Raw genomic sequence first — 27,968 nt, 5'->3', positions numbered from 1 at the left:
AAGACGAAGTAGGTGATTCGTGGATGCCGTGAGAGAGGAGGTCTTTATTTATGGATTCTCCAAGCTTGATAGTGGTAGCTGCTACAAACACAGAGGTAACCAAATGACACAACAAGCTAGACCATCCTTCTTTCCCTTAATTCTCTTTCTACATTGTCATGTGACTTTTTGTGAGCTTGGAAAACATCACAGGACTACATTCCAACCCAAGAAAAACAATGTTGTTTCTAGTCCATTTGCTTTAATTCATTGTGATGTGCATGGGCTAGTTGATATCGCAAATATTTCTCAAACTAAGTATTTTGTGATTTTTGTTGATGACCATAAAAGAGTAACTTGATGAAAGATAGGTTTGAAGTATTCACTATATTTGATATGTTTTGTACTATGGTGGAAACTTAGTTTCATATAAAGGTCTGATAATGCAAAAGAGTATTTCTCCTCTCAGGTCCAATCCCTCTGAGAATTATCCACCAATCCTTATGTGATTACACCCTAAAATAGAATTAGGGGTGGCATCGAACCGAGCCGGTTCACGAGTAGCTCAAGCTTGACTCGATTTTGGCTCGATTTATCTCGATCTCAAATCAATTCCAGGTCAAGATCGGGCTCGTTTAAGTTAACGAGCTACGCTTGAGCGAACCATGGTTCAGTTCAGAAGCTCGCTAGCCGGCTCGTTACTTAATGAGGGCCCGAGGCTTCAGAGTAGTCAATATTTGGCAGCGGCAACAGGGAGTTCAAGGGATAAAAAAAATGGGGATTTGGGGCTCGGGAAGATCAAAAGAAAATCGGTTATTGGCAAGAAAAATTGGATTGCAATATGCTCCTTTAGGTAAGTGTTGGTTTTTATTTGATTTCATCTTCTTTTTCTTCAATGTTCCTCTCCGATCTTCGTCCCTCAATCAATCTTTGTAACAAAGCGTCGCTGAGTGAAGTGATGGAGCAAAGGTAAGTTCTTTGTCTTCTGGTATTCATGTTATATTTTTTTTTGTCATCGATGGAAAAATCGAATAGAGGTAAGCTAATCAATTTTTTGCATTTTTATTTGCTAGGTTTTGGATATGTTGTATTCCATTCTTCTTTTATCTCGCATTAAAATTTCTATGGACAAATGCCTCATGCTGTGTCAAGAGCTTATTCCTACTCATTTCTCGTAGGTAATGGCTTATCTCTTACCGTTCTATAGTTTTTTCAAATCTAATACTTGAAGCTTCATTTGAAGCCCATCCATAGTAAGAAGGAAAGGCCATTTACTTTGTTTCATTTGGAACATAACGTAAAAAAGATTCCTTGAATATTTGGAGTCATATAAGTGAATATTAGTTTCTTATCATTCAATGAGCATCTTGAATTTCATAGAAGTTGTGGGTAGATCCATTTTTTATTTCATAAATCTGTATATGTATGCTATCTTTTTTTAACTCACTTCATTCACAAAATTCACAAAGCATTTTGGTAGATATACCATATATTCAGAAATAGACCTATATCTATATCTATCTAGCTACATATCTACCTGGTTGACACAAATATAGAAGTCATGTTATAATGTTGAATAACAAGCCCTCCATTAGACTATCTATATATCCATTAATAGGTAATATGTGTGCTTGAAAGTCCCTGATAATTGAATAAACCAAGATTTTACCATGACTGCAATTTTAGAGAGATGCGAAAACATGTTCTTCTAGTTTTGACTCCATTTTTGAAAAAAAAATCTTTCATGGAGCTGATGTTGTTGCATAAAGCAAAATTTTGTCATTGGTATCATTGTTTATTGACTTGCTTTTTAAAATCCAAGAAACATGACAATTTTTTTGTTTTGATGGTGATGTTTTAGCTTTGGAGATATCAGGGCAGAGGTGGCGAAAGGCCGAAGTTTTAGTGTGTTTGAATTTGTTGGTTGAAGCTTCGAAGCTGAATTACCACTCACTTGAAGGTATTGATTAACTTTTTAAAAGGATCCTCATTTTGGTGATCAAGAATCAAGATTTAGGATCATGTGCACTTATGAATTTAAACCTTATGAATTTAAATTAGGAAGAATATTGAGTAGTTTTCAATACTGATTGATTTTTTTGTTTGTATCCGATTCAACTGGGGCTTAAACCCAGTTTGCATGGAACCACCCATCGTAGTCTATGACATTAAACCATTGGTGGATAAGTTCTTAATAATTTGGAGAAAAATAAACAACCAATTGGTGGATAAGTTCTTTAAAATTTGCATGGAGAAAAATAAGCATTGGACTAATGAACCAATGTTTCACTCCCTCTATATATTTTACATAATAGAAATTAGAAATTGTTTCTATATACTCTATCATCTATGTGTCTACATTTATTTGTTAATCTTTATTTTTTTTGGATAGCTTTTTTTTCTTTAAGTTTTTAATTTGTAATTTTTTTAATGGTCTCATGTATGGTTGGAATTCAAATGAGTCTCACTTATAAATGGTACACAAAAAGCTCAATGTATTCATTGTAAAACCAATTTGAGTAATATTAGCAGTGGAGTAACCATGCATATGAGTTGACATTTGAAATGTTGTCCTAGTAGAAAAGTGGTAATAAGAAAATAAAAAAACATAAACCTTTAACTAGTGGGGTCTAATGTTGATGAGAGTCCTCCTGGCCTTCCTTTATGGATTTTGGAGGTAAATATGATCAAGTTAGAAAGAGAGTACTCATTGTTCATTGTATTCTTATGGATGAATATCCATTCATGATAATAGAAGAGGAAGGATTTATTTTTTTAATGAAGATGGCAAATGTGAATTATGAAAAAATATCCCGTAAGACCATTAAGAAGGAATGCATGGAGGTGTACGAGGCAAAGAAAAATAAATTAAAAACTTTATTAAAATAAATTAACAAGATTAGTCTTACCATAAATCTTTGGAAGTCCCAAAATTAAAAGATTGAATACATGGTTATTACTGGGCATTCTATTAATTGTAGTTGAAAGCTACAAAAATGAGTCTTGAGTTTTGTGCATATTCCTCCTCCTCCTCATGGTGTTGACTTAGCAGATGTTATTTACAAGTGTTTGAAAATTTGAGAAATAAAAAATAAGTATTTAGTATCTCAATTGATAATGCTGCATATAATGATGTTTGTCTGAGAATTTTGAAAGATGATTTTTTTAAGAAATAGGAAATTAGTTTGTGGTGGAAAGTTATTTCATGTGCATTGTTGTGCTCATATTCTGAACTTATTAGTCCAAGATGATCTTGTTCAAATTAAAAATATCATTGAGAATGTATGTGAGAGTGTCAAATTCATAAATTTGTCTGAGGCTAGGTTTCTTACTTTTTTCTGAAATTTTACAACAACTACAACTAGGTAAAAAAAAATTGTTTATTAATTATCCAACCTATTGGAACTCCACTTATGACATGTTATCTTCAACATTAAAATTCAAATATGTATTTCCTAGATTGCAAGATAGAGAACCAACTTATGATTGTTTGTCAAGTCTTGATGAATGGGAAAAAGGTAGAAATGGTGTGTAGTCACTAATATAAATTTTGGGAGTGACTACCCTATTTCTAATTTGTACCTTAGTGAGGTATATAGGGTAAAAGAAGTTTTGAATTTTCATTAGGACAATGATTAAAAGAATGAATGAGAAATTTGAGAAGTATTGAGGAGAATGCAATTTGTTGATGTTGTTGCTTCAGTTTTGGATCTAAGGGTCAAATTAAGATTGATTGAAATATGTTTTCCAAATATATATTCTAAGGAGGAAGCTACAACGAATACAAACTTAGTTCAATAGACCTTATGTGAGATTTATGATGAATGTGTATCCATATATAATGTGGACATTAGTAATGAAGAGATTGCTTTCAAGTATTAGCTCTACTGGTGTTTCAACAAATCGTAGGTCACATTTTATCAAGTTCAGGTTGGTCAAAGTTAATGACTTATGTGAAACAAGTGGAAGTAGTGAATTCACCAAAGTCAGAATTGAAAAATTATCTTGAACAAAGTGTGTATATTTGTGAGAAAACTTCATAATATGATTTTGATGTTTTAGAATGGTGGAAAGTTAATAATTTAAAATTTTGGGTATTTTCTAAGATGGAAACAAATATTCTTATAATTCCCATATCCACAGTAGCTAAAGAGTTTACCTTTATTGTTGGTGGTAAAGTAATAGATCCATATCATTCTTCATTGCACCAAATACAATTCAAGCTTTGATTTGTGGCGGTGATTGGGTTCAGGCTCTTCACGGTGTCAAAAAAAATCAAAAGATGAACTACTTTTGAATAAATATTTATAATGATATTTTTTGAGTAATTATTTTAGTTTTATTTATTAAACTTTTGTTTGATAATTTCAACTTGAGAAGAAGATTGTAGAGATAATGCTACCAGTTACTTGATTTTTCGTCCTTTTCTCATCTTGGTAATTTTAATATTTTTCATTATATTTAGTAATTAGTAGTGGAAGAGTATTTTTTTATCAAACAATAAAAAAAATTATTCTTTTGTTTTTGTCATAGGTAGAGATTTTGCTCATTCAAACGGGGACTTGTTATATTGTTTTGTAGCACGAAGTGAAAAACCTAGAGTTTATAAATTTATTTTATATGTATTGTTTTTATTTGGGTGATTGTAAATTGATATTGATACTTCAATGATGTTTTTGTGTTTGATTATTAAATAAAGTTTATGCATAATATTATGCATGTCTATGAACATTTTTAGGCAGATTGTATTGACAATTTTATGCAGGGTTTATGTACATTTTATGCATATTTTTATATATATTTGACATGTATTGTATGCAAAGTTTTAAATATAGGATGGAGCTCAAACTCGGCTCGAGCTTGAACTCAATTTAAATTATTGGTCTCAAGCTTGAGCTCGATTAAAATTTTAGGCCTGAGACTGAGCTCGTCTCGAGCTTGAGTTCAAAATATTTAAATCAAAGCTAACTCGAACATAGGCAAGTTTGAGCTCGACTCGGTTAGATGCCACCCCTAAGCAGAATGGTGTGTCTGAAAGAAAAAAAAAACATCTGGTTGAAGTTGGTCGAACAATCATGCTCTCTATCAATGTCCCACAATTTTATTGGTCTAATACAAGTCTTACCCCGTCTTTTCTAATTAAGTAGATGTCCTCTAGTGTCCTACATGGTTAGACCCCTTTCTCTAAATTATTTCATGATGCATCGCCATTTTAATTGACACCACATGTGTTTGAGTTTACCTATAGAGCCTCACCAGAATAAATTTTCTCCTAGAACTATTAAGTGTGTTTTCTTGGGATACTCAAAAACTCAGAAAGGGTGTATGTTACTCACCACTAAAGAAAACATTCATTTTTTCTGATGTCACGCTCTTGGAGGACCAGTCATACTTCTCGGCTAGTTCTCCTCCCGGTTTTACACCTTCTATAGGTATGCCCAAGCCAAGTGTGCCTGTTGATCACCAACTTCTGCAAGATGAGCAGCCACATGAGGATATTCTCTCCCCTCCTGCCGACCTCTCACCTATACAATCTCCTAATGCTCCTAAGATAAGTTCTCCTCCATCCTCTCCATTTTGATTGAAAAATCTCACATGAAAAATTATACGATATTCTTGGTAAGAATTTTTAGCTAGAAAAATGTTTTCAAGAAACATGAGGTATTAATAGTCCTTGAAAACGTATTTTTACTAGAAATGCATTTTCAACGTTTCTTGGAAAAGTCACTAACAAAACCTTAATAGGAAGGAAGGTACAGGAAAATAAACAAAAAATCCCTAAATTGGTTTTTGTTCACTTTTCTCTTAATTTAATCTTATTTTTTATTATTTATAAAAAATAAATTTATTTCTAGTATAAACATATTTATCTCCTAATTTTTCCATTATTTTTTTTCAATGAAAAAATAAATTCCCACCTCAATTACCATCCACGAGGGAAGCTGTTTTTTTTTTTTTTGTCATACAGAGAGACAATTTTCCAACATCACTGTGAACCAACCGATCGAATTGAGTCATTATTGATTATTAGTTTTAAAATGAAACAAAATAAATTTCAAAGGAAGAAAAATGAAATGGCAAAAACGTAAAATAACTAAAAATTAAATCATGGAGAATTATAGCCTATCACTTTATAAGGTTAGTGCTTGGGTTGGGTTTAATAAAATTTATTTGGAAATTATAATAAAATTTATTAAAAGTAAATTTATTTTATTTCTCTTCACAATTTAATACCCAAATTTCATTCTAAATAATAAATAATTTCTTTTCTTATCTCTTTTAAATTTTATGAAATAATTAAAATTAGGGTAAAATTTTGCCTATCCTAAAACTTAAAAAACACCTGGAGATATTTATATTTTCTGTTTATTATTAGAATAAATTGCACCCTAGAAATAAAAAAAAGTTGGGCATAACTCAAATTTGATTAAGACCGAGGATTATTCTGTAAATTACCTATAAGTACAGAGTCCGACCCACCCTTCGAGTAAATCGCAATCGATCGGAATTGGCTGCAGTGGTCTGACCCCTATATATAAATCATCGCAGTCGACTCCTTTTGTTTCCCGCAAACCCTAGAAAGTTGAAGGCTTGAGGCAACCCCTTCGCACTAGGGTTAGGGTTTCGAAGCACAGTTCAGATTTCAGAAGCTAGCTCCAATGGTGATATTACTGTACTGAAGGCTGATCTCCATGTCTTTGGTTGTTGCCTTCTCTTTCTCCCTTACTGATTGATTTGTCGTATACTTGTGCGCAGACTTTCAAGCGCAGGAATGGTGGTCGCAACAAGCATGGCCGTGGCCATGTGAAGTTCATACGCTGCTCCAACTGCGGGAAATGCTGCCCGAAGGCATGGTTCTGATTTTTCGGGTTCAGTTTTTTTGTTTTCCTTTTTTTTTTTTTTTTAAGGAATTCTGCGTTGCTAGATCCGTCTATATTGAAATACTGTGACATGGGGAGAGCTTCATCTCGTATTTGCCAGAATTGTGGTTATCACCCTTGGGTTAAGTAGTTTTTTCGTCATGTTTTGGATCTATCATGTTTGCACTTCTGCTTTGGTTTTGAGTGGATAAGATTTGGAAGAAAGTTCTATTTGCGTATTCTCTTAGTCGCACCGCTCTCCCTCAATCTTGCTTCAGCTTCTTACCGTCATAATAGTATCCTAGTATTTTGTTTGAAGTCTCCTTTGTTTTTGTTTTCTGAATGAGGAAAAATGTATCATATCTGAGTTTTCCTTTTTTAGACTCCCTAAAATTTTCTTTTCTTGATTGATAGGACAAGGCTATCAAGAGATTCCTTGTCAGGAACATTGTTGAGCAAGCTGCAGTGAGAGATGTGCAGGAAGCCAGTGTTTATGATGGTAATTGTTTCTTTTTCTTTTATTGTTCCGTTTATAATTTCATTCCATGAGTCATCTGCTAACAAGCTGCGCATTGTAGGTTATACGCTTCCCAAGCTGTATGCTAAGATGCAATACTGCGTTTCATGTGCAATCCACTCTCATGTGGTGAGGGTCCGATCTCGTGAGGCTAGGAGGAACCGTGAGCCCCCTCAGAGATTCAGACGCAGGGTATTTCCTCAACTTTGTATCTCTTGATGTTTTTCTTTGCGTTCTGTGTGTTTTTTACTTTTGCAAGTTACCATGTGTAATAATATCCTAATTGATTGTTTAGCTGCCTATTCAAGCATTGGTTGTTTTCTTCACTTGTTATGTCTTAGAGTTTCTCAAACAGTGTCTTGTGAAATGTTTTATGTTAGGAAGTACTGTATTGTGATAAACTGTTTTAATATTTTTCTTTTTCACAATGGAATAGAACTATCCATGTACAATACACCTATAGCTGTCTTTCAAGTGGTAATTGAGGATATGGAATATGATAAAAAGATTACAAGGATTTCATAATAGAGTTAATTTAAATATAGATCCCAAATAAAAGATAACAAGTACTTCAATGTGGAAGTCTGACAAAGTTGGTTTCAAATTCACTAGACTTTATGAAAAATTGAATCTTTTTCCTCAGAACATTTAATGTTCAGGTTGTATTTCACCTTAATGTATATTGGTGTTGCATTTTTTCTTTATTCTTTTGCAGCCCTGACTAGTATAGCATTCCACTAATTAAGTGTAATATCAACATTCTTTTGGGTGATGAGAGGGAGGGCTCTAGGTGGAGTAGCTGTCGGGAAAATTCTATGCCTAACAGTCCATATGTCTGAAAATCAGAACCGTTCCTTAAAATTTGTTCTTTGAATTCTAGTGGACAAAAAACCCATATTTCATTTTTTTTTTTTTTTTTGTTTCTGTTAGATGTGGATGCATCTAGTGATAGTCTTATTGTATCTGAATTTGCAGGGTAGCCTTTGTCTCCTCTATTTAAGTGCTTTTTCCATGAAAAGCATTGTTAATCATCTACTATATACCTTAAAACAAAATGTCCATGTCTCTGAAAACTAGAACTGTGGCTTAAAGTTTGGTTTTTGAATTCTACTGGACAAGAAATCCATAGTTCTTTGATTTTTTTTTTATTTCAGTTAGATGTGGGTGCATCTAGTGATAGTCTCAGACACCTTGCAATATCTGGATAGTTGTTTTCCTTACATGCTCTATGAAAAATGTCCCTGTCTCTGAAAATCAGAACTGTGGCTTAAATTTTTTTTTTTTGAATTCAATTGGACAAAGAAACCCGTATTTCTTTGATTTTTTTTATTTTTTATTTGTTTCAGTTGGATGTGGATGCATCTAGTGATAGTCTCTTTTTTTTTTTTTTTTTATGAAAATTAGTAGTTCAAGTCTGGATGCTTTTCAAGCCAGTGTGGCAATTATTGAATATCATGTTTTTGTTACCGCAGGATGATATGCCCAAGCCTGGACAAGGACCCCGCCCAGCTGGAGCTGCGAATCCTGTGCGCCCATGATAATGGCTGTGCCACACTAATCTATCTTTATTTTGAAGTCAAAGTCTTCCTTAAAATTCTCTTCGGAGATTTTGTTTTTAACTCCAGTATTCTAAAGAAACTGAGCTTTTTGTTCAGCTTTTGTGCTCATACTCTTATGAATTTCTTTAGTCTGATAGAGAAGAATTGCTTATGCGTGGCATGTACGTATTACTCCCTTGCTATTTCATTTTACTTTTTACGAAGGTCAGGATTTGCTAAATTTCAGTTGCATCTCTACTTCTTTAGTTTTGTTCGTGCTGCAAGTCATACACAAAATGATGGAATTTGGAACGAGAACTAGATAGAGATGGACCATAGCAAACTTGTATGACTTTATACTTTTGTATTAAAAAGATATCTTTGAGATGATATACCTTGGTTGAGCAGAGCAATGACAACAATTCTAGAAAAGAGTAATGAGGCTACATTGGATTTCGGTTTGGAAATAATCTTGGTTGGATTTAGCCAAGTGATGCATTATGGAGACGACTTTGAGATGATACACCTTCGTTGAGCGGAGTACATACAAAAATTCTGGAAAAGACTATGTGGCTATATTGGATGTAGTTAGGAAGTAATTTGGGTTGGATTTACTAAAGTGATGTATTGCATTGTAAAGTTCAAGAATTTGCTTGACAATACTAATGGATATGAGAGAGATAATACACTTGTGTTTAAGAAAGAAAGAAGAGGTTCAGCTCAAATATAGGAGAAAAAAGAAGAAGCTCAATTTAAAGAGAGCCATTATTCTTATCTAGGTTCAGATTTCTAGAAAAAAAAGTCTTAGAAGCCAACTAGACACTCTAGCTTAGATCCTAACGAGGTTTATCAACAACCATTCAACAACCACAATAATTCTTTTTAACAAAGTGAGATGAAGGGAGGAGGTATTGCCTACACAAGATTTGACCAAACACTAGAAAATATTTTCATGCTTACACTAGCCTTAATTGCTTTGATTTATAAATTCACGGCTCAAAATAAATTTTGGATTGGTTGTCGAATGCAAGGGCATACTCAAAGTATATCAATTTAAAGAATGATTTCAAAATTTTTGCCCACAAGACATAATCTAAACTTTGTAAATGATTTCAAAATAGAAAATCCCTTGTTCAGTTCTCTTAACCGGGTTCAATCAAATTATTTCAAAGTAAATGAATATAGAACCTTCGATTCTAAATATGCAGCTCCGAATCATGAACAACTATTCAAATCCCACATCAATTTTTTTTTTCTAAAATGATTGATATGATTTCACAGTATTGACAAAAAGGTTCTAGGAAGGATAAAGCCATAATAAAATAAAATTTTCAAAGCAATAGTATACTCAGCTTCAAAGGAAAGTGGCTTGTAAGCTACCAAAATTTGAACTCTAAGTTGACTTAAAAGTGTTGGTGTATTTAGGAGTGGTCGATAAAGCCTTACAAATCAAGATCCATGTTCTCTGGGGGGGTGGGTGAAAACAATCTAAATAGACAAGTTCTCCATACCTTAAAAATGAATTGAGTTCAAAAAAGGACATTTTGTCTATTAACTTCGCGTTCCATAGCGTAACACCTTTAAGATCTTCTACTTTTACGTGTGAATGAAAGAAGGAAAGAAGATAAGAGAAGAGTTGATGAGAGAGGGGATGTGTTAGAACATAGGGGAGAAAGAGGGAAGAGTGGGAGAGAATGTGTGAGGGATGAGGGTTTGATTCTTAACTCGTCTCTTTCATCATAATTGTTTTTTATACTTCTCCACCTTCAAATTACAAGAATGCGCTTAGCATGGGCTAAAGTGAAGTATAGGTAAAAGCTTGAACATAGAGTTAGTAAGTGATCCCTACCAAGATTATCCTAATACTACCCCTCAAGTTGGTGCTATACACCATAAACTCCCAACTTGGAGCATGTAACATGAAGAGGACTAGCCGCAACAACCTTTGTCAAAATATCTACAACTTGACTTTTAATGGAGACATATTCCAAACTTAGGATTCTAGCTTGCAATTTTTTCAAACAAAATGACAATCCATTTCAATATGTTTTATTCTCTCATAGAAGATTGGATTTAAATAAATATGTATCACTGCTTGTTTTCACAATCAAAATTTAGAGGGTTGGTCATAGAGAAAGAGAGTTTAGACACTAGGGATTTTACCCATAATATTTCATTCACTGCCTATGTCATTGCACTACATCCTGCCAATGTACTAGACCGAACAACAATATTTTGATTCTTATCCAAGTGACAAGATCACCACCAACTTGGTACAATAGCATGAGGTAGACTTCCTTTTACTTGGTGAACTAACCTGATTAGCATCAACAAAACCTTCATATGTCCATGGCACTTATATAAAAGATCTTCTCTTAGGGCCTTCTTACGATACCTAACAATTCTTTCCAAGAAAAAAAAATTTAGCGACCTAAATGTGAGAAGAAACATGTTTCATGCTTATAATAATAATAACCCTTAATTTTTTTCGAATAAAATGACAATCAATCTCAATGTGCTTTGTTCTTGCATGAAATACTAAATTAGAGGCGATATAAATAGCTACTTTGTTGTTGAATTGGAGCTTCATAGGTGATTCCGTGAGGAACCCAAGTTCTAAAAGAAGAGACTGCACCCATAACAATTTTCTAACTACATGTGCCATAGCTTTGTACTCTACTTCTGCATTGGACATAGTAACCATATTGTGTTTTTTTTTATTTCCCCAAGTTACTAGATTGCCGCCTACTAAGGCACAATAGCATTTTTTGAGAGCCAACCCAATCCGCATAAAAAACTTCAATATCAATATACCCATGGCTTTTATACAAGAGATCTTGTCCAAGTGATTTCTTCAAATACTGAATTATTCTTTTCAAAACTTTCTGGTGAGAGACTTGAGGTCTATCATATGTTGTCAAACACTAAAGCAAATGAAATGTCAAGTTTGGTCACAGTGAGGTAAGTTAACTTAACCTACCAACGTCTCAAGCTTCCCAACATCCACTTCTTGTCCCAAACCAACACATAACATAAGTATCCATTGGAGTATCTACAAGTTGACATCCAAACATACTTATCACTTTGAGCAAATCAAGTATATACTTCCTTTAGATCATTCTAACGAGCCCTAATCTCACCCACCTTCTCCTCTATGTTCTCCTCCTCCCACACAAATTTGCATAAAATACCTTTAGGTGGTGAGAAACAAACCCTTTTTTTTAGCGTTTGGGACGAAGGGAAATGAAAAAAATAGTAGGAAGGGGTTTTGGGAGCAAAGATACTTAGGCAAGGCTTTGATAAGAGTTTGAAGGAGAAGAAATGAGGGAAAATCGCTTAAAACCATTCATATTCTTGTTTTTTGTCGTGAATGATCGATTAGTCTATTTTGATTAATCAATCAATCGCTTAAGTTGATTGATCAATCCCACGTATTGATCAAATATGATATTTAAGTTAACTGATTATTGCCAGGTAATGATCGATCATGCCTTATACAAAGTGAGTCAAAAGTGATCGTTTGGCTTTCATGTCACTCTCATAACATGAATTTATTATCAACTTATTTAGACGAAGGTGGGCAGCACATGCCTAATTGTCCTCGAAACTTAGATATCTGACAAAATCTGAATGGCTGTGTGAAAATATCTGCCAATTGATTTTCGGTAGAAACAAATTCGATTCTAATTACTTTGGTTTGAACAAATTTTTGGATGAAGTGCTGTTTGAATTCAATGTGTTTGAATCAAGAGTGGTGAACTGGGTTCTTACTTAGACTTATGGCACTCATGTTGTCACAATGGACTGGAATTTTGTTTTGCATTAAACCATAATCTTCTAGTTGTTGTTACATCCACATAAGTTGTACACAATAACTTCTAACCGCTATGTATTCAGCCTTGGTGGTAGAAAGGGCACTGCATGTTGCTTCTTGGAAAACCAAGAGACAAGCATATTTCCAAGTAATTGACAACTACCACTCATGCTATTTTTGTCAATTTTGCATCCGAAAAAATTGGCATTGGAGTAACCTTATAGATCTATGGTGGAAGAGCTTGAGGACTGAAGTCCTAAGTTCAGTGTTCCAAGTATATATCTGAAAATTCTTTTCACAACCTCTAAGTGAGATTCTCTAGGACCATATTAAAATCTAGCAGATAAGCATACAAAAAATATAATGTCTGGTCTTCTAGTCGATAAATAAGGTAGCAAGCGAATCATACTTCTATAAAGTTTATGATTTATGGCCTTACTTGAGTTGTTCGAGTCAAGTTTTTAAGATGAACTCATGGGTGTGGTAATTAACTTAAGATTTTCAATATTGAATCTCTTAAGCAATCCTCTAGTATACTTGGACTGATTTGTGAAAGTTCTATTTTCAGTTTGCATAACTTGAAGTCCAAGGAAAAATGTGAGTTCATCCATTAAACTCATTTCAAATTCATTCTTCATGACATTAGTAAATTCTTGATACGGTGATGGGTTTGGAGAATCGAAAATGATATCGTTCACATAAATTTGGACAATGATTAGGTTTTGATCATGGTTTTTGCTAAATAGATTTATCAACACCTCCTCTTTTATATCCATTTTTTTGTGAGAATTCACTGAGTCGTTCATACCATGCTCTAGGAGCTTGCTTTAATCTATATGATGATTTTTTAAATTTTTATACATGGTCAAGCTTACTCATGTCTTTAAAACCTTCGGGTTGCTCAACATACACTTCTTCCTCAAGTTACTTATTCAAAAATACACTCTTGACATTCATTTGGTACAATTTAATTTTCATGTGATAGGCATAGGCTAATAGGATTATAATTGCCTCTAGTGTTGCCACAGGTGCATAGGTTTCCTCAAAGTCAATACCTTCTTCTTGGTTGTAACCTTCAGAAACTAACCTAGCTTTGTTCTCAGATTCTGATTTTCCTCATTGGCTTTGTTCCTAAAACCCCATTTTATTCCTATCACTTGCTGGTTTTGGGGCCTAGGTACTAGAGTCCAAACTTTTTCCTTTCAAACTGATTTAGTTCTTCTTGCATTGCCATGATCCAAAAGTCATATTTTTTTAGCTTCGATAACACATCTGGACTCTATTTGAGAAATAAATACGCTATTCGCCATAGCTTCATGGATTATCCTTCTAGTTAAAATTTTGGCTCAAGGGTCACCAATTATTTGTTCTAGGGGTTAATCAGCTAATGAGTCTAAATTTATTTGGCTCCATAGGAGGTCCTTGTTGGTTATTCATGTCATTTAGTTTCTCATCAAGATTTTGGTCTTGGGGTTGTGATCCTCGGTTTGAATCGAAGGGGTTTCCCTCTTCTTCATAAAAAATCGAATTTGCGGTTGGATTTGGCAAGTTGGACTCATCAAATTCAACATGTACTGACTCCTCCTCAACTCTCATAGATGTTTTATTATAGATTCTATATTCCTTGCTATGAGATGAATAACCTAGAGATATTCCTATATTAGACCTAAAGTCAAACTTCTCTAATTTCTCCTTTGGTTTTTTTAATAAAAATACCTTGCATCCAAAGATTTGAAAATAGGTTATGTTGGGAAGGGTGCCCATATACAACTCATAAGGAGTATTGTTGAGAAGGGGCTTATGCTTACTCAGTCTATGATATAGCAAGCAATGTTTAAGGCTTCGACCCAAAATATGTGTAGCAAATTGTATGCATGTAGTAGAGTTCTTGCTATTTCAATTAATGTTTTATTTCTTCTCTTAATAACACCATTTTTTTGAGGAGTTTGAGGAGTTGAAAAGGTATGGTCTATGCCATGTCATGTAGAATATTCCTCGAAGTGTGAATTTTTAAATTCTCCTCCATGGTCATTCCTAATTTTGATAATGCTATACCCTTATTCTTTTGAACTTTCTCACATAGCTTTGTAAAGGCTGGAAAGCATCATTCTTGTGCATTAGGAAGATACCCATGTGAACCTGTATTAATCATCTACAAACACTAAGGTGAGAGGATTTCTATTTAAGCTTAAGGTTTGAGTAGGTCCAACTAAATCTATGTGGAGGTTGAGAGGTTGAAACTAAATTCTTAGCCTTGAATGAGCTTTTGTGTTGCTTTCCAAGTTGGCAAGTATCACAAGGTTTCTCTCTTACAATTTTTTGGTTAAGTAGTCCTTTCACTAGGTTTTTCTTCACTAATTTGTTTAAGGAATCTATTTTCTATATGTCTTAGCCTCTTATGCCATAACCAAGATTCTTCGTTATTTGCTCCAAATAGATGGCACTAGTTGAGGGTAAATCAACTATGTTCACAACATAGAGGTTTCTATTTATATGTCCCTCTAGAACTAGTTCATAATTTTCATTCTTCACTAAACATTTTTCCTTTTCAAATGAGACTTTGTTTCCTTTGTCAAAAAATTGACTAATGCTAAGTAAATCATGCATTGACCATTCAAAATAATAGACATCAGATATAAAAGAGTTGGAGGTACCTATTTTGCCAATTCCTTTGATGGTACCTTTGCTATTGTCTCCAAATGTTACATGACCATTGTCTTTCAGGTTAAGTTCAACAAACTTCTTCTTATCATTGGTCATGTTGCCTTGAGCACCCACTATCCAAAATCCATACATTCTTTGGTGCCTCGGCTCGGAGACAAACCTACATTATAAAAAGATCAACCCTTAGAGATCTCATTTAAGTTTGATCCCTTTGTGATAACATTTGACTCGCTAGGTGATTTGGGCGTCCAAATTTGTTTGCATGTGGTTTTGTGGGTTACCACAACCATATTGTTGCTTTGGGTACTGTTAAGAGACACTCATATGTGTAGGGTTGGCATGACTAGTAAATAAGGAAAACTTTCATAGAGTTGACATAGAATTGTATTTATACAAGCAATGTTGGGTATGTCCTCTTATGTCTTTTTTCTTGCAAAGCATGCAGCTCTAAGAGCAATGTCGTCATTGTAAACACCTTCACGCAAGTATAAATACAACCTCAAGGCATGTGTAGAGCATTAAAACCTCTTTCTCTTGGTTCAAATTCGTCCATATACCTCTCTCTCTTTTCTTCCTCTTTCTCTCCCTTGGTTTCTTCTTTCCTTTTTTCAAATGCTAGAATTCCTCTCTTCTCTCCTTCCCTTGAGAGCTTAGCGTTTATGTCTGGTCCCTAGAAATCAACACGGTATCAGAGTGGGGAAAGATCTGAGATGGAGAATGAGAAGAAAATGGAGAAGAAGGGGAAGAAGAAGAATTAAAAAAAAACAGAAAAGGGGAGCTTCTCGTTTTTCCTTAAGTTGTTCTTTCGAAATTCCTATTTTCCATTAGATGTTTTACCCTCTTACCATATATCTCATATAGAAAAATATATACCTTTAGAAAGATATTTGAGTCTAGTTTCCAAATCAAAATGAATCGTTGAAATCAGATTTTTATAGAAAGAGAAATTGACATATGAAGCAACAAAGGTTAAGCAGCAAAAAAGTTTCGTGTAGCTATAGAGAGCTTCAACTTTTTTAACCGGTCTATACCAATATGAATGAAAATTTATATTGAATATTATATCTCAAAAGAAATATAGGTGAGTCTACTTTCTATCCCAATAAATTGTTTTTTAATATGATCTTTTTAGATGGAGATACCCACATTGGAAGAATCAAAGGTCATGTTGGTATCTTGTTGCATGTGAGGTTCTGAATTTAAGCCAAATTTTTTGCTTCACTTTTTTAGTTGCTAATGTTGGATAAGTTTTCTATTTGTTTTCAAAATATGGTCAAGATTTTACCAACTTGAGTATATTTCCTTCCTTAAAATTTTCTTTTGTTTGATCTCACATTACATTAATTTCCTGAAGAGAAGTCTTTCCCATTTTGAGTTTAATTTCCTTTTTGACAAAGTTTGAAAATTTTGAATTAGAAAGTCTTTTTTTTTTATATTCTAAATTCCAAATACTAGTGTCCTAAATCTCCCTTATTCCAGAAATTATCTCTTGAATATTTTCTTTACAAATTGGTCAAGTTGTGCTAAGAAGTAATTGCCTTATATGAAAACGTTTAAAAAGTTTCCATTATCACGTTCCATCTAAAAACTTTCTTATTCGGTTTTTTTTAAAGATTCTGTCATCATCATGTTCATAGAGGAATTATTTTTTACCTCCCTCTTGAGTAAAACCTGGTCAATTTTTATCCATCTATTGGTATAAAAACGCATCCTTCTTACTTAGAAGTCTGAAGAACTACATTGTGCACCTCCATCATTTTGAAAGTATAAGAGATGTTATCTTTTTATTCACACCCTTAATTCCACAAAGTACTTTCTTTAATTTAGTTTTTTTAAATTTACTTCTGAGCAATGCCTATAGACCCACTATCTCAAGAAGTATAGGAGTGTGCCCAATATCCAGCTTAAGTCAACTATTTATATTCTTCACCCAAGAGGTGTTTTCTATTTAATCTACCCTTAGAAAGTGAATAATCTCTTTGTTGTGCCCTAAAGTTGGGCTATTTTTTCCACCTTTGAAATTAAGCGGAGTGTTTTACACTATGCCCATTTTAAATTGTGTACAGAGCTTTGTCGTACGGCTAGGAGTGATTTTTCTTCTCTCACCATTATGTTGTGCAAGTTAGGTCTCTTGGTAAAGAATAAAGAGACCCTAGCCTAAGGGGGAGAAGTAAAAGAAATAAAAGAAAGATCCAACAATGAAGAATTCCACATGTTGTGTAATCAAGTTTTATGTGGCTAGAATATCCAAGTAAGGGGGAGACAAGATGAGAACAAGATGAAGATTACAAGCAAGATGTGAACAATAATAAGATGAGTCAAAGCAAGGCAATCAAAATTTATTTTTCAAACACACAAGTTTCTTGACCAAGATTATTTGCAAGTGAAGTTACAAACACCACTTTGAGAGGAAGTGTTAAAAGACACCCACGTGTGTAGGGGTGGCATGGCTAGTAAATAAGGAGAACTTTCATAGAGATGGTATATACTTTTAATTATACAAACTGGTGTATGTCCTTTTTATGTTTTTTTTTATTTTGAATCATACAACCTTAAGGGCATTGTAGTCATTGTAAATATCTTCACACAAGTATAAATATTGCATCAAGGCATGGAATAGAGCATTCAAGCCTCTTCCTCTTGGCTCAAATTCGTCCATACACCTCTCTCTCTATATCTCTTTTCCTCCTCTTTCTCTCCCTTGGTTTTTTCTCCCATCTCTCCCTCCCTTGAGATCTCTTGTGTTTATGTCTAGTCCTTAGAAATCAATAGGTACCCAACTTTGTTTGATGCCTTTTGAATTTTTAACTTGACAAATGTGGGCATAATGTCTCGCCTTATTGCAGTGATGGCATTTGATGTCTAGAATGGGAGTGAGCCATTTTTTTTTCTGGTCCTTCCAAACTTTCATCACGGGTGTATTCTTACCGTGATAAAGCTTTGAGTTGTTGCTCATGTTCAATGCTCTTCTTCTCAAAGGTTAGTCTATCACACCACTTTGCCTTGAAGCATTAACCACATGCCTTTCATTTTCTTCCTTCAAGGCAACAAACTCACTCTTGAGCTTTGTGGTAAAAGACACCCAGGTGTGTAGGGGTAGTGTGGCTAGCAAATAAGGAGAACTTTCATAGAGATGACGTAAAATTATAATTATGCAAGTTGGTGAATGTCCTCTTCTATTTTTTTTTCTTTTGAATCATGTAGCCCTATGGGCATTGTAGTCATTGTAAACATTTCCACACAACTATAAATACAACCTCAAGGCTTAGGGTAGAGTATTCAAGCTTCTTCCTCTTGACTCAAATTCGTCCATTCACTTCTCTCTCTTTTCTTCTTATTTCTCTCCCATAGTTATTCTCTTCTCTCTCCTAAGAGCTAGAATTTCTCTCTTCTCTCCTTCCCTTGAGATATCTTGTGTTTATGTCTTGTCCCTAGAAATCAATACTTTTCAATTTCATGTCTTTGAGCATTGTTGTTTAGACTATGAATGATTTTTTCCACAAACAATTCTAATTCGCTTTCATATTCTGAGTCACTTACCTCTTCCAAAGTGGTGGACTCATCATCGTCTTTAATTATCTTGAGTTCTACATCACTTTTTTCCTCCTCAAAATGGTTGGATTCTTCTTCCATATCATCTCAAACAGTGATCAAAACTTTCTTCCTTTTGATCTTTGGATCCTTGTTTGTGGATGAGGTTTGCTGATTTCTGAGTCACTTACCTCTTCCTCCTTGTTTGGATCCTTACCCTTTCACAAAAATCTCGAAAAAACAACTAGTTTAAATACATGTTGTAACTTGGTTGACATAACTAGATGAAAGTATTTTAGCTCTGTAACTATTAATTTTGTAGTTGTGCTTTGACATACATCCATATCATGTAGGTGGAAGATTCATTGTAGAACACACGGACATAATTGAGCCTGGAGGCACACCCAGACATTCTTGACGAGTAATTACACATTATTTTCTACTTTGGCTGAGACATTCTATTCATGATTGTAATATTACAACCCTTATTATGAGCTGGACAAGTTTACTTTGCTCACCTTCCTCGTCTTAAGCTCAGCTTGTTTGGCTTTGAAGATGGGCAAAAACATGCTCTGGAGGTTGGGATCTTTTGTATATGTATTGGGGTGGAAAATATCATAAAGTTGATGGTGAATCTGTTGAAAGTTTATTCATGAAGCTTCTTGTAAAAAATTATGACATAGCTGAGGCCAGCTTAGCCAAAGAGAACAAATAATAAAAAATCTACTAGCACTGCATTTTGCCTATATTTTGTCCAACTGTGAGAGGCATCACAGAATCTGAGAACCTGAGATATACATCATCAGAACATGTAATACGTTCAAGCACAATAGCATCAATCAAGATAAACTTTGATATCTATCCCACTATCTATAAGGGACTGCACTACTGCTCTTATCTTGCCTTCAAACTTGTCTCGGTCTCTTGGCGTATAACTAGCAGTGTAAACATCTGCTTCTTGAGCCCTGTCCGCCAGTATCCGTCCGACCGCCATACAAGCAGGTATATCTGAACGGGACTTGAGAGCAGCTTTTATGTCTTTTGAGTTAGTACCAGCTACAGCCACTTGCTTACTTGTAACTCGATGTGTTATGGATGCTGAAACGAAACGTTTTGAGATAAATACATCTAGTGTGAAGGGTTCCATGTAGGCGATTGTCCGTTGCTTGAAGGATATGTGCTTATGGGGATTTTTTGATTTCTTCCCCTTTAAATAGGTGTAAGGCCGTTGCTCCTCGTCATCCACAAAATCCTCTGCTTCAAAGAAGCTTCTTGGATCAAGAAGAGCCTGGAATGTTAACCCAAATTCTAGTTTTAGAGAATACATGATAACTCAGGGTAAGAACATGTCATTTTTATCCGAGGAGAATGACAGTGAACCATACAGTAATGAATGCTGAATGCTGCCTATCAACAAAGTGAAATCAATCACTCAATCACTGCTATAGAAAGAGTTAAGCTTAAACATTATCTAAGCCAGCTTTATACTTGATATGTATCATATTTATAAAATATGTAATTTAAGCAGTACATGAAGTTGAGACAATTACATCTTTATTATAACTATTCATGAAAATTATTGAAAAGACTGCAATAAATACAGACAATAACATAAGAGTGAAAAAGACACATGACGCCGGAGAGATGGAGAAGTAGGCAGAACAAAACTTTAGGGAGAGATGGAGAATTCAATAGAAAAGAATCTTTAGCAATTGCACACATTCACAAAGGGCATTAGCTAGATCTGCCTCGAAAGGGGTCACAAGCCACTAACAGAAAACATTTAAACAAGAAAAACATGTGAAAATTGGGAAAATTGAAAAACTATATATACTTGCATGTATGAATATAAAACTCTAGATGTCCTAGTACAGAGAGTCATGCAAACAGAATCACTAAAGAAAATTAAAATTTCAGGTTTAGCATGTTTAGAAGAAGAAGAATTAATAAAATAAAATAAGACTTTGTCGGCCAGACATGCTCCTAGCAGATAATAAAGCATTTAACTATGGAAATCATGGAAATATAAAAAATTCTATATGCTGAGATGTATTAAACATGAAATATCCTAATACACATAGCCATGCAAACAAAACTTAGAAACTTTTTTAAACTTTATCAGTTTATAGCATCCTCCAAAGGGAATTAAAAGAACTCTGTAGGCCAGCTGTTTATTGTAACAGTCCCAGAATTTCAAACAATTATTTTTTTCTGAAACAACTTGAAAGGAAATCAACTAATTACAAGTTACTGCAACAGTTCTACCTGCTTAGTAGTGCATATAAAGACGAATAAATATACATTTTGCCACTAATTTCCAACAGAATTCTGCAAAACTTTTACAATCAAATTTTACAAAAATTCTATAACCTCAAAAGCTAGAAATTCCATTATTCAGTAATTTGATGTAACCAGCTCCCTTTTAGTTTCTGTGACGCCAATCAGTTCTAACTAAAAGAACTATAAAAATCTTATGCAGGTATAACTAATAACCTTAATCATTTTTTTTTTAAATAACAGTAATCAGTCTTTGACAACTATTAATTCTCAATGAAGTAAAAAGAATACAATGTCACCACAACAACTTAATAATTCTATCTAAATGAATAAAATATATCATGATTCAAGATTAGTGTTTCACCTTCCCGCAATGGAAGCCACTTCTAAGAAAAAACAAAGATGGGGAAAACTTATGTGGTGAGGCATAACTGGCTCCTTTCCATGCATTGCTAATGGCACTTCTGAACATTTTCCAGGCTGAAGTACCTTATAAAATAGATTACTTAGATATCTCCCAGTAATATCAACATGAACTCTGTAAAATCCAAAATGTAATCAGTTTGAGTAGTTAAAGTTAAAAAATGTATAACTAAATTTAGAAATGCAATCGTAAAAAAGAGAATGCACTGTATGAAAGAGTGCAGAAGTGAAATAAAACACTCATTAACAAAAGAAGATCTCTTTGAAAAAACAATGACAACAACAACAAACTGCACATAATCAATCTTAGAGAATATAATAAATCAGGGGGTCAATTTGAATCATTCTCCAGACCACATTATGAATAGATTTCATCACTAATACATGTCACAAGGCCTAGAGAAACCATCATCTTTTAGGTAGTCATTTCACTAGCCACCCATCTCTCTTCACATGCACATGCACCCTTACTCCTGTCAAGACTTGAACCTAAGACCTTACACTAGAAAGCCCCTCATGTGACCATTGAGCCAAAGGCCCAAGTCAGATCCCTCTTTCTTTTTTTACAACATCAAAACTGATTGTTACGATGAAAAGTGAAATACAACTTACAAATGAAAGCAAAATAATGTAAACGACACAGGGCATCTTAACGCTTGCATCAATAATTCAAAATCAGGATTAAAGTATTCACATAAGGCATGAATTCATCCCTCTCTGATAAATCTGAAAACATGACTCCTTGAAGCCCCCATTATTATGCAATTAAGATGACAGTAGTTGGATCACATTAGGGCCATTACACCAAGCATAAGAGCCCTGCCCAAATCTTTTGGAAGAAATTGAGTTAAACTCCAATCCCTCAATACCTCAACAACCGCACTTACCGTGATTATGCACTCAACAAATTTTCAAATTTCAGGTATCAGAAATGAAGCACAAGACCAGAAAACAAGAGAGAGATAAGCAACGATAAGCAGTTCATTGTTCAAACAACAGAAACAAGCAGTAAGTAACAACATCACCCACATCACAAAACGAAAAAGAGAACCAGAAAAAAAAAAAAAATCAAAGTACAGGGAGGACAAGTGCACAAACCTCACATGCAGCTCATTTTTTACAGAAACATGTCGATAGCATCTGTACGGAATCCCCCACCCCGCAATTTCCGGGGGGAGAAAGCTCTTTGCTTTTCAATAAGAAACCCGAAAACAGAGAACAGTTTCCCTCGATTTGGAGGGAATCTGGCTTCTGATTTGATACTACAGACGTCGGCTGTTTCAGAAACGGAATAAATAGTCGACCGAAAGGGGAGAGCAGAAAACCGTGAAAAGAGGAGAAGGGGGTGAGTGGGAGGCCTTAGATGCAAATGACACCAATCAGGGTGTCGGGACTCGAGTGGGAACGACGCATCGCAGGAGTCCCATTGGAAAGGGAAGGGTCGGAAAAAGATACTGATACATTTATGTTTTCCATTAGGACTATCCGATACATCCGATACTTCTTAAATTTTATGGTTAATAATAAAATATGATAATATTTAAGAATTAATTATAGTTCTTGTAACATATGTTGTAAATTAAATTTGGACAAATCTGATATTGATACTGAAATCCAAGAGATTTGGCCAAAATAGAAGATTCAATTCCCTCCCTGTAACTTGACTTGTTCAATCTAAAATCTGATCTAACTCGTCCAAATCATGAATCGACTTATATGCCACAAGAAGGGTAATATTGTAATTAACTTCATTGCATATAAATTACAAAGTCTGTCTTTATTGGATATGTGATTTTTTTTTTATTAAATTCGGTTATAGTCATTGCTTGTAATATTGAATTAATTAGATTTTGAGTGGATGATACCTAAATAGTCATTTATTATATTTAATATTTTTAATTTTTTATTAATAAAAATATATATTGATAAATATTATTAAAACCGAACAAATCATCTCACTAGAAAGATGGCCAACTTTGGTTGAAACTAGCTAGACTAGATTCAACTAGTGGTAGAACCAAAAATGGGATATTGTTTCATAGACGGGTGATCCAATAAAAAAAACCATTTGGTGTGAAACATACAAAACGGCTATCTCAACCATTCAATCATGATAGGATGATTGAGATAGCTGTTTGATCGAACAGTTGAGATAATAATTGATCATGATCAGACGTTTGAGATAGTTGAACTCCTTCTTTTACAAACTTCTTGGATAGATTTCATAACTACTTCATCAAATAAGATCCTAAACTCATTGCTCTGATACCATATAGAATTTAGGATCCTATGAGAAGAACTTTAAATCAATGAAGAAGAAAAAAAAATAAAAATAAAAAGAGGAGAAGAAGAAGAACGTAGAAGGAGAGAGTTTGGATTAAGGGAAAAAGGGTTTGCGTCAAATAAGAAAGAGGAAGGCCGGACGAATTTGTGGAAGAAAAAGAGAGAGCTTCAATGTTCTACCTCTTAGCCAATGCCTTTATTTATAGTTTTACAATGCCCTTAGGATTACAACTTGATAAAATAAAAGACATAAAAGGAACACATATTTACACCTCTATGTCATCTTTATGGAAAGTAACATATTTTACACATATGCCTCTCCTTTGACATGTGGGCTTCTTCTTGAGCTTGTGGGCTTGAGCCCATCTTCCAACATTGTCCTTCAATCTTGCATGATCAAAGATAAATCTAGCACTAGAGTTTCATAAATCATATAAAACTCAATTTCCTATCTAATTTGAAGAAGAATCTCATGTATCAATCAATCTTTCAAGACTCAAGAATGATAAAATATTTCATCAATGAGAGTAGAAATTTTTTATCTTTGTGCAAGACGGAGTTCTTGCTTCACTTAACAAGAGATCCACTTGAAGCTTGATAATCCACATGCACTAAACACCATTGTATCTTTGGGATTTTAAATCCATTGCTCTGATAACATGTTTGATTTTGGATCTCGTGATAAAGAACCTCGATCAAGGTGATGAAGGAAGAGAGGAGGAAGAAGAGGAGAAGAAAAGAGAGGAAGAAAGAAGAAGAGAGGAGAAGGAGAGAGATGGCTAGAGAGAGAATTTAGGAAAAGTGAGAATAAGAAAGGGGCAAATTCATGAGAAAAGGAGAGACTCAATGCTCTACCTAAGGGTGGCTTCGAACCGAGCCAGCTCGCGAGCCGCTCGAGTTCGGCTCGGTTTCGGTTCGTTATATTTCGAGCTTGAACTCAGAAATGGGCTCGTTTAGCTTAACGAGTCAAGCTCGAGCAGAGCCAGGTTCGGCTCGCGAGCCGACTCGTTAATTTAACGAGCGATACGGGGATCGGGGGATTTGGAAATTTTTGGGGAAACCGTCTCTTTGTTTCGTCTTGCCGCCTGCGAAACCCATGCTTCTCTCTGCCATTTCCATGCCGCTGTCCGTCAGCAGGTATTCAGGGGAAATGGGGGATTTGGTCTTCAAATCCCTCGTTCTCCCTCTTCCTCTTCGATTCCTCAATTTCTTCCTCTGCGATTTCTTTCTCTTCTTCCTTTGCGATTTCTTTCTCTTCTTCCTCTTCGATTTCTTCATCCAAAGTTTTTCCTCACCGACGAGATGAAATCAACGGTCTGACGGAAGGAGGTAAGATTTTTATTTAATCTTATGTTTTTTTTCATGGCCGACCTAACCCTACAAAATCTCTAACTCTTGCTTCGTTTCAGCAGTGCTCTTTCATTCTTGGAAAGTCTTTTTGGATATCCGAATGGCGAACACTTTGTTTCTGTAAGTGAAATGTTTTGTATTAGAATGCAGTTATGCCTAAGCAAAGATAACTATTCGTTTTTTTTTTTTCAGATATTTGCAGCTGACAGTTTTCTTGAACTTACGAAGTACACTCGGGAAGAAATCCTTGGAAGAAACTGCCGGTATGAATTTTATTTTATGATTTTGAGTGTTGAATTTTATTTCATGATTTTGAGTGTTGATACTGTTTGATTTTTTGAACAGTGAATTCTTGATTTAAGGGTAGAAGGAAATGCACTGTCACAACGTACTGGGAAGATCATTTTATACAGATTGTATAAGGATGTTTCCTTTTCCTCTATAACTTAAAGAAAAAGAGCTTTGGGGGATGGATTTTCCAACAGAGATGGTCATAATTATTCTCTTTGTTCTCATGTCTTATTTCAAGTCTCATCTGCTCAACCTCCACTGTTTCAAGGAAATCTCCTTTACAATTCCAATCCTAATGTTAATGTTAAAGTTAGTTTTAAATGATTTTGGTGGGTGAGGGGCGAATTATGACTTATTTAAAATTTTTATATCAACAAATAAAAACAGTTATACCCCTCTATTAAAGCTTGGTTATATATTTGGGATTTGAAAATAATGACAAGTAAACTTTAAGTATCATTTTTGTTTAATAACGGGGTATAGGCCTCTCTTCCTTTCACCCCTTCTCGGCTGAAGTGTACAACTTCTTCTTCTTGAAGGGAAGCAGCAAAGACATCTAGTAAAGTTGTTCGAGCTATATTATTTTTGCTATTCTGCAGAAGATATTGTTCGCGTGGGTTAGCAGAACAACATTTATTGCCAAAAGCTCTACCAGAAAACACTCCAACGGGGTTCTCTTATGAGCTTCTTGCCAATTCAAGTAAGTTACTGCCTTCTTTCTAAAATTCTACTTTTTAAACACATATTTTCTAGATTCTGTTGATTTCATTAGTATGTTTTCCCATCATCTTTCTTCGTTCCCTCCGACTGACTCAAAAGTGCTTAATGGTTATATCCACTCAAAGATAGTTCCTTGGAACTCTTAATAGGGGATACCGATTGATGGAAAGAATAATACAAAGGGTGTCCATTTCTAATGCAAAAGGTCACAAAATTCACTGTGGACTTTATCTGAGGCAGTAGTTCCCAGTGGGGATGACCGTAAAACAAGAGGTAGTGTTTGTGAAGGCATACATATATGCCTGTTGTAGTGAGTGCAAACAAGGTTACAAGTCAAGGTGAAAATGGTTGTCAATGTTTAGGTGACTTTTAGTTTGGAAGTAAATATTATGAAGCTTGATGAAGGAATTAGCTTGGTGAATTGGTAAACTGGACAATCAAACAATCAGTTGAAAGACACTTAAAAAAGAATATTGATAAATTTAATTAGGAAAATATCTGTATGGGGCATTCAAATTCTGGCAGTTGGTATTGTAATATAGGTTCCTCCACTAGATGAGTTTTTGGTATACTCTCTTTTTCTTGCTACTGTTTGCATCTCAAATAGTTCAATGGTGCTTCAGTGACACCTGTTCTTACTAGAGGTTGACCTATTTTATTCTCTTAATTTTTTTTTCATTTTTTTTTATTTTTTGCTTGAGTGTGCCATCAATTGCATTCTAGCTGGCTGAGATCCAAGAAACTTCATACTGAGTTATGACATTCAAGAAGGAAAGGAAGGGTGGGGGAGAAAAATCCCCCACCTTGTCATTTGTTATGTTTTTGTATATCTCAGAATGACTTACTAAGCTCAAGTGCTATAATGTTTGGAAAATAGTTGGTTATCAATGATTTTTTTGTTCAAATTCCACTGTTCTTCATAAATGAAGTTATTATTCTAGACTTTCAAATATTTTTATGTTTTGGGATCTTGTTTCTTTTTTGCCTTCTTATTTTTAGGTGTCTGACCTCTTATAAAATTTTGTACGTTTATCATACATTTCAGCAATAAACAGCAATGGTATTCAAATTGTTACTTGATATATTTTAGCAATGGAATTTTATTTCATGATTTTTGAGTGTTGATAACATATTCTGTTCAATAATACTCTATTATAGTTAATGGAATCAGGAGCTTTCTTAATTGCATCCAACTTCTCTTTATTGTAAAATAAAATAAAAAATGTTAGTGTTGATAACATATTCTGTTCAATAATACTCTATTATAGTTAATGGAATCAGGAGTTTTCTTAATTACATCCAACTTCTCTTTATTATAAAAAAGAATAAAAAATGTTAGTTTTTGTCATTCTTTCTTAATTCTCATTGAACTTATATCTGTTGTTGTTCTAAAATGTTATATGGTTTGATGTATTAGCAAAAGTGATTTGATAGTTCCTTTTCTATCTTTTGGAAATTGAGATCTTGTGTGTGAACCTTTGATGTCTTAAATTCAATCATTGGATGATATATGATGCCTAAACCTTGTTAAATGTTCATAGGTCTCTTCAAGGTCCCGACAGAGATCAAGTAGGAATGTCAACACCTCCTCAATTGACATCAATAATTAACACTAGTACTAGTGTGACCATAAATAGTGACTCAACTCCACCAGAGTCACTACCCTCTCTCATAGAAGTGGGCCCAGATGAAATTACCATAAATGAGGATGAAGGTGATTC

The 27,968-nt window shown here is 34.3% G+C and overlaps 2 protein-coding genes across 3 annotated transcripts; one reads left to right on the top strand and one right to left on the bottom strand.

Annotated features, from left to right (window-relative positions):
• Positions 1-6,527: 6,527 nt before the first annotated feature.
• Positions 6,528-9,135, top strand: LOC137965792 (small ribosomal subunit protein eS26x). The gene is made up of 5 exons (XM_068812139.1): positions 6,528-6,641; positions 6,736-6,828; positions 7,254-7,338; positions 7,418-7,548; positions 8,829-9,135. Exons 1-5 carry the CDS (start codon positions 6,639-6,641, stop codon positions 8,892-8,894), a joined length of 378 nt encoding a protein of 125 aa, XP_068668240.1. The 5' UTR covers positions 6,528-6,638; the 3' UTR covers positions 8,895-9,135.
• Positions 9,136-19,615: 10,480 nt separating this feature from the next.
• Positions 19,616-23,006, bottom strand: LOC137966617 (uncharacterized). Of its 2 annotated transcripts, none has more exons than XM_068813296.1 (3): positions 22,702-23,006; positions 21,545-21,718; positions 19,616-20,191 (listed from the first exon to the last, which is right to left on the bottom strand). In XM_068813296.1, the coding sequence occupies exons 2-3, from the start codon at positions 21,650-21,652 to the stop codon at positions 19,739-19,741; spliced, it is 561 nt and encodes a 186-aa protein (XP_068669397.1). In that variant the 5' UTR covers positions 21,653-21,718; positions 22,702-23,006; the 3' UTR covers positions 19,616-19,738. The 2 variants fall into 2 exon arrangements, with proteins under 2 accessions (XP_068669397.1, XP_068669398.1); XM_068813297.1 differs by having other exon boundaries at positions 22,707-23,006.
• Positions 23,007-27,968: the final 4,962 nt, after the last annotated feature.

This window comes from Aristolochia californica, unplaced genomic scaffold (assembly GCF_029961685.1).
Source record: "Aristolochia californica isolate CCGP_79_NKW_82.1479 unplaced genomic scaffold, dmAriCali1.0.hap1 SCAF_5, whole genome shotgun sequence".
Taxonomy (NCBI): Eukaryota; Viridiplantae; Streptophyta; class Magnoliopsida; order Piperales; family Aristolochiaceae; genus Aristolochia; species Aristolochia californica.
Note: the sequence above shows the minus strand (reverse complement) of the source record. Positions and strands in the feature narration are given on the sequence as shown.